Source organism: Pituophis catenifer, unplaced genomic scaffold, assembly GCF_029215685.1.
Source record: "Pituophis catenifer annectens isolate HBS135680 unplaced genomic scaffold, rPitCat1.0.hap2 SCAF_10, whole genome shotgun sequence".
In the NCBI taxonomy this organism is placed as follows: Eukaryota; Metazoa; Chordata; class Lepidosauria; order Squamata; family Colubridae; genus Pituophis; species Pituophis catenifer.
Genome location: NW_027256890.1, coordinates 18,775,266 through 18,782,732, shown reverse-complemented (window position 1 = coordinate 18,782,732; position 7,467 = coordinate 18,775,266). Strand labels below are relative to the sequence as shown.

Here is a 7,467-nt window from a genome sequence, read left to right as displayed (position 1 = left end):
TGTTAACTTGCAAAGCATCCCTGGCCTGCTCTCGAGTTGCTATGGGCAAGGGGGATGGGAAACCAACGAAGCAGCATGGCAGCCAAAAATAGGAGCACATTCCGGACATATCTCTCTCAAGGCTGTCTCCCAGGGTTACCCACAGCGGCCAGAGAGGAGTGATCTCTACAACCCGCGAAATTACTCTGTTGGAGAATATGATTGATGACACACCCTGAGGGGAGGAGGGGAACAGGGTCATGATTGGGGTGTAAATTACGTGGGGTCAGAGTTGGCTTCACCTGGAATGTGCCGAAATGAAGCTCCTAATAAATAACTGGATTTCTTTTGACTCGAGGTTCATGATTTAATTAGGGCATCCATTGGAACCCTGACAGCTGTGACTTATGAGTTGTCAACCAGTACAACAGATTGCCACATGAAGTGGTGAGATGTCCCTCATTGGAGGTCTTCAAACAGGGAATGGGGAATGGTGGTCCATCAAATAGGTTGTTACAGCTTCTGCCCTGAACAGAGAGTTGGACTGTGGTTCCTTCTCCAATTCTGCTGTTCAACATCCACCTGATGTTCCTGCGCATGGCTCAAAGCACACCCCTCTCCTCCTCCTACCATATCCTGAAGGTAAACATGCTGGTTCAGCACATACTCCTGTTCCGCATCCTCCAGAAGACGTTATGCAAGGCTCTGCACATACACCTCTCCCAGCAGGTCTACAACCTGGTTCAGCACATACTCCTCTTCTACTACCACATCCTCCAGAAGACGTTATGCAAGGCTCTGAGCATACGCCTCTCCCGGAAGGTCTACAACCTGGTTCGGCACACACTCCTCCGGATGTAGCACATGGTTGAGCACAAGCCACGGTCCCTCCTCCAGAGCCACAACATGACCCACAATCTGACCCCGTGTGAGAATAGCGTCCCCCGGTACACCCATCGCAGGCATCGCCGATTGGGCGCCCCCAATAATCACGGGGTCCCCCCGAAGGGTTGTGAACACAACATCTAACCCTTGGGTTTCCTCCTGGCGTACAAGTGGATTGGCGGTAGCAGTAGCACCGGTAATTATGGCCACCTCTTCGAGGTACGTTGCTCCTGGGGTTGCAACACGTCACGCAGGCGGTATTATCGACGTAGCGGAAGGGTTTACGGCGAGTATCTAACCAGGATCCTGCTGGGTCGTACCATGTTGAGTTCAGGTTGAAGTAGGCTTCTCGTCCAGAAGAATAGATTCTTTCTTCTGGCATGGTGGGTGGAACTGAAAGCGTAGGACCAAAATACACTGAAATCAGAATCACCTCCCAAAATAGGATGGGTTGCGCTGGTATTCAGCAGGTTCTATCCGGCTCGGGCAAATTGGTAGTGGCAACTGCAGGAGGCCCCCTCCACTTGCCTGGATGTCAACACATCCTGTTTTTGACTATCTGCGCATGAATGGAAGTCCCTGCTCATGCATGGAGGTGGCACATGCGAACAAAGCACGCATTTGCATTCACATTTGCAAACCGGTAGTGAAGGTAAATGAATACTACCCTTGGCCACAACAATGCTTGTCCTGAAACTTGTGAATGTGATTTTTGAATGGAAAATTACCACAGAACAAATTTCAATTATAATAGCCTAGGTCGGTCCAGCTACAGTAACCGAGAGGAAAATAATAAGTCCCCTGGTCCAGATATTTATTAAATACTCTAATATTCCAGAATAATACTGAAACATTTGGAGAACTGTTTGGTGAGCCATTACTATCGAATGTGCATGTGTGTGTGTGTGTGTGCACACTTTTTACTCATGCATTCACATAAACCTTCAGCTGAGTTTTAATAAAATTGTGTAATCTTTAGACCCTTTTGAAATGTTGTGGGCAGTAGGCACTTAACCCCACATTTGGTGTGCATGCCTAGCTTGCTTGCTTGTTCCATCTCTGACTTTCAACTTGTCCAAGAATGGCCTTTGTTATAAATTACATCATCCTTCTTCTGTAGCCGAACTCAATGGGTTAGGTCTTCCTATTCTCTAAAGCGAGAGAATACAACATTGTTCTCTCAGCTGTCATAACCTTCAGAGAGTTGAAAGGGTATTCCTTAAATTAAAAGAAAACTTTACCTAAAAAAAAAATAAAATTAAAGGGGATTCCATATTTCTTTTCTTGTTCTGTAGTCTTTTTCCCCGACCCTGTTTGTGGTCACCTATCAACTATAAGAAGACACTTTAGTGCCCTCCAAATATTTTGGACTACATGTTTATGGAGCATCTCAGTCATCTAGGAGGCAACTGGACTTTCTGGTTTTTTCTTTGAAGATGTTTCGCTTCTCATCCCAGAAGCTTCCTCAGCTCTGAAGAAGCTTCTTGGATGAGAAGTGAAATATCTTCAAAGAAAAACCAGAAAGTTCAGCTGCCCCTTGAAAAAGCACCTTTGGGATTTTGGACTACAGTTCTCCCTACATTCCACTGGGTGTGGGTAATTATAAGGAATCATGTCTGTTGCTCCCAAAACATCTAGAGAACATCTAACCCTCTAGTCTAGACAATCTACTTTGATAAACAGATACAAGGTGTAGAGACAGACTTACCTTATCAGGAGGTATATATTGAAGGAGACCCGTGAGCTAAGCAAATGTCAATGAATGAAGTACCTTCTGAAACAGAAGTTCTTTATATATGGTTTCGATACTCATATATAGATGATACAACATCTTGGGAATGGTAGGTAAGTCCAAAACCATGGACCTGAGAGATGGCAGGTTGGAACACCTGATCTATTACTTAACTATGGTTCAATGGATTGAGATTCATGCAATTAGCAGTCACAACTGGATCAGTGATGTAGAAGACAAGGCATTTTCCCTCTCAGAAGATACATGACAGACTTCCAATGGGTCCATAAAAGGAAGACGATTGGATGACAGCTCAGAGGAATCAAGGAAGAAGCCGTGATCAATCAACGCCCCCGTTAGGATCAATTGCATCAGTGCATTGCATCATTGCCAGGTTCTTCTGCAAAATAATTTATGGTACCCCATGGACAGTGACAAGAGGGTTATTAATTGTAATTGTAATGATCATCTGAAAATGAGAGTTGTGTGGGTGGTTAAAAAACAAGCCACTCTACAACATTAGTTAACCTGCAAAAAAATGAAGTCTGCCAGTGTAACCCAGCGAAGGAACCTCAGTTGTGATATTTAGAATAGAATAACAGAATTGGAAGGGACCTTGGAGGTCTTCTACTCCAACCCCCTGCTTAGGCAGGAAACCCTCCACCACTTCAGACAAATGGTTCTCCAATCTCTTCTTAAAAACTTCCAGTGTTGGAGCATTCACAACTTCTGGAGGCAAGTTATTCCACTGATTAATTGTTCTCAGTGTCAGGAAATTTCTCCTTAGTTCTAAGTTGCTTCTCTCCTTGATGAGTTTCCATCCATTGCTTCTTGTCCTACCCTCAGGGGCTTTGGAGAATAGCTTGACTCCCTCTTCTTTGTGGCAGCTCCTGAGATATTGGGACACTGCCATCATGTCACCTCTAGTCCTTCTTTTCATCAGACTAGCCATGCCCAGTTCCTGCAACCGTTCTTTATATGTTTTAGCCTCCAGTCCTCTAATCATCTTTGTTGCTCTTCTCTGCACTCCTTCTAGAGTCTCCACATCTTTTTTACAACGTGGTGACCAAAATTGGAGGCGGTATTCCAAGTGTGGCCTTATCAAGGCCTTATAAAGTGGTCGTAACACTTCACATGATCTTGATTCTATCCCTCGGTTTATGCAGCCTAGAACTGTGTTGGCTTTTTTGGCAGCTGCAGCACACGGCTGGCTCCTATTTAAATGATTGTCCACGAGGGCTCCAAGAGGACAATCATTTAAATATGAACCAGCCGTGTGCTACAGCTGCCAAAAAAGCCAACACGGTTCTAGGCTGCATTTGGATATCAAAGATACGATGTAGTGACTGAACAACAATCATGCAAGATGTAATCATGGGCAGGACGTCAAAGTAGAATTTTGCAATCATGTGAATGATACTCCTCCCAAGCTATCTGGAACTAAACTCAAGATTGGTCTCATCAGCCACGAGCTAAAATGCTGGTGGAGCCCCACACGTAGTTCCTAAGTTGACTCCTGGACAATATAAGATGATGATTTGTCTTCTGCTGGCTGGTGAGTCACTTGAAGGAGGACATACCAAGCACGTGGCAGAGCTGAGCTTTCAAGAAATTATCAACTGCATAAGGTGTAGCCTTCATACGCTACCGACTGGGTAATGAATGGCTAGGAAGTTCTTAAGAACATGATGGCATCAAAGCCATCTTCTACAAATGAAGTGTGCACTCATCTATTGCGTGCCTGTAACCAGCTAGACAGAGAATGTCCATGCTTTAGTGTGTTGTCACCATGATATCAGGGTCATCCATATGAAGTCCCTTCGGCATGTCTCGCTTCCCCTTAGAAATGGGACCGTTTTCCTCTGCTTCCAAGGTTTTCAACTGAAGCCAGAATGATGCCATCAACACATAGGAAGGAGGAAATGGAAGTGTTAGGGGCAGGGATGGGATTCAGAAATTTTAGCAACCAGTTCTCTGCCCGGTTGCTGGGAGGGCATGGCCATGGTGGGCATGGCCTACTCAGCCTTCTGTATGGGAGGGCATTTTCGTCCTCCCCAGACTCTGGAGGCTTTTCTCGAGCCTCCGGGAGGCCAGAAACAAGCTCGTTTCCGAACTTCCGGAACTTCTGGTAGGCCTGTTTTTCACTCTCCCAGAGCCTCCGTGTGAGCCCTGCACTTACCTGGCATCCAAAATGGGCTGTGTGGAGACTCCTGAGAGGAGCGGGGCGGAGCGGGCAGGGTCAACCGGTTCGCTACCGGTTCAGCGAACCAGATTAAAATTAACATCCGGTTCGCTCAAAGCGGTCCGAACTGGCTGAATCCCACCTCTGGTTAGGAGGACTCTCAATATGACCAAGCTGGAGAGAAAAAAAAAGAAATTTTAGGAGGTCACCAGAGAAATGCAAAAGGAGGATTTATTTAGGGTGAAATACATGATCCACTGGTTCTGGTTTTGCTTTCTGGGTAGCAACTGAGGTTGGATGTTGGTAGATGTGAGTAGATTGCATAACTGGGGGGGGGGTTTCTCCAGTTGGCTTGTGAGCTGAGTGGTTGAGGGACTTTTTTTTTCATCGTTGATTACCCATAACATCCGCTAAGCCTAATTTCTTAATCGGTTTTGCATGTAACTAAGTTACAACTAAAGAGGAGCTATTAACAACCTTCGGAGTGAAGGCGGGAGTATCCTTCATTCCTTAGTAAAAGAAGTTTTAAATACAAGTTTAAAGATTTAAGTTTTTTTAAAAAAATAAAAGCAAAAGACTAATTAGCATGTGGATTTTGGAAAGTTACAAGTAGATTAAGGGGCCAGATGGGTTTGAAATAAGATTTTGAAATTCAGGGTAAGAATCCTTCTGTATGGGAAAATGTTCTTGTTTTGAATTCTTTAAAAAAAAAAAAAACATGATAGGATGAGGCTTTCGAAGTTGGACACTAGAGGGAGCCAGAGGAAGCTAAAAATTATAATTAAAAGAGAAGAACATTTAAATTTGTCTGACTAATACAGAATGAACCTCTTCTTGTTTCATACAGACATGCATGCCATGACACACATGAAAAAGAAATGATAGCACAATGGACAAATTTTGTCACTTGTCCTACCTTGTCCCTTTCTCCCTCACCCTGTAAATTTATCTGGATTATCAAGTTCACACTTGTCTTTGTTCTATCTTCTATCCAAATCTCGTGAGGACAGTCCTGGAAAACTTCAACCCAGTGATAGGTCAGGAAAAATAGATGTCTTCTGGGAAGAAGAAGAAGGAGAAGGAGGAGGAGGAGGAGGAGGAGGAGGAGGAGAAGGAGAAGAAGAAGGGGAAGGAGGAGGAAGAAGAAAAAGAAGAAGGGGAGGAGGAGGAGGAAGAAGAAGAAGAAGAGGAGAGGAGGAAGAAGAAGAAGAAGGGGAGGAAGAGGAGGAGGAGGAGAAGGAAGAATTCTGGGAGTGATGAATGCTTTAATAAGTTTTATTGTGTTACATACATATTTTTAACATATAAATTTGATAAATAGTCAAAATGTCCAGGGTAACTAACTACAAGCGTATCAGCTAGTAAATAAATAGCAAGACAACATTTTGAGCTAGATTGTGATGTTCATATTCAGCACAACTCATCAGCTACTTCTTCAGAAGATGGGGAGGCACTTTGGAAGCTTGTTTGATCTGATAGATCTCAGGTTGTGGTGAACAGCACGATTGGGCTGGTGGACAATATTCTTGTTGAGGTGGATAGCACGGTTGGGCTGGTGGACAGCATGATTGGGCTGGTGGACAATCGTTTTGTTGAGGTGGATAGCACGGTTGGGCTGGTGGACAATATTTTTGTTGAGGTGGATAGCACGGTTGAGCTGGTGGACAGCATGATTGAGCTGGTGGACAATATTTTTGTTGAGGTGGATAGCACGATTGGGCTGGTGAACAATATTTCTGTTGAGGTGGATAGCATGATTGGGCTGGTGGACAATATTTTTGTTGAGGTGGATAGCACGGTTGGGCTGGTGGACAATATTTCTGTTGAGGTGGATAGCATGATTGGGGTGGTGGACAATATTTCTGTTGAGGTGGATAGCACAATTGGGGTGGTGGACAATATTTTTGCTGAGGTAGATAGCACTTCTGGACAGGCCGACAATACTTCTGTCCTGGAGGACGAGAACATGATTGGATAACTGGACGGCACTTCTGCACTGGAGGAGGACACCACTGGGCAGGCGGATGACTCTTCCGTCCAGGAGGAGAACAGTATTTGACAGGTGGACGGTACTTCTGTACTGGTGGACAATACCGTTGGACAGGGGGACAGTAGTCTTGGACCGGAGGATAATATTTCTGTTGGGCTGGGCAGCCCTTTGGAGCTGGAGGACAATATTTTGGCTTTTGAGGGCAATACTTCTGCACAGGAGGGCAGAGTGAAGGTGGAGGTGTATCACAACATTCCATTTCAGAAGTCCACGTTACCAAGTAGCTAGATGGTTCCCAACTTAGAGATCTTCTATAACAACCGTAGGAATCTTTGCCATCTCCATATTCTGTGCTGTACATCTCTTGAGATCTTTGATTAGACCTGTGAAAAATATGTATGCTGGGAACACAAGGATGAAGGTATAAAAAACACAATTGATGAATGAAATTGCTGATGGACTAGAACTTTTTTGTCGTTCTTTTCCAGAGCATTTCCTGTGAAGAACGCATCTCAACTGTATTTGGGTTAGGTAGTTAAAGAGGCACTGAAATTATGGCTTGGTGATGCAACGCATTAAGCCAAGACATAATTGGCTTAAATGTGTGGCAAGAACGAAAGAACGAAAGAACGAAAGAACGAAAGAACGAAAGAACGAAAGAACGAAAGAACGAAAGAACGAAAGAACGAAAGAACGAAA

General features: G+C 44.4%; 1 protein-coding gene across 1 annotated transcript; it reads right to left on the bottom strand.

Moving 5' to 3' along the window:
* Nucleotides 1-550: 550 nt before the first annotated feature.
* LOC139322301 (keratin-associated protein 5-2-like) lies at nucleotides 551-1,246 on the bottom strand. Its single transcript, XM_070951366.1, has one exon. It carries the CDS (start codon nucleotides 1,244-1,246, stop codon nucleotides 551-553), a length of 696 nt encoding a protein of 231 aa, XP_070807467.1.
* Between the last annotated feature and the right edge of the window lie 6,221 nt (nucleotides 1,247-7,467).

Excerpts from the sequence above, each read along its gene's own strand:
- LOC139322301 (XM_070951366.1), bottom strand. The coding sequence starts at position 1,246 with ATGCCAGAAGAAAGAATCTATTCTTCTGGACGAGAAGCCTACTTCAAC.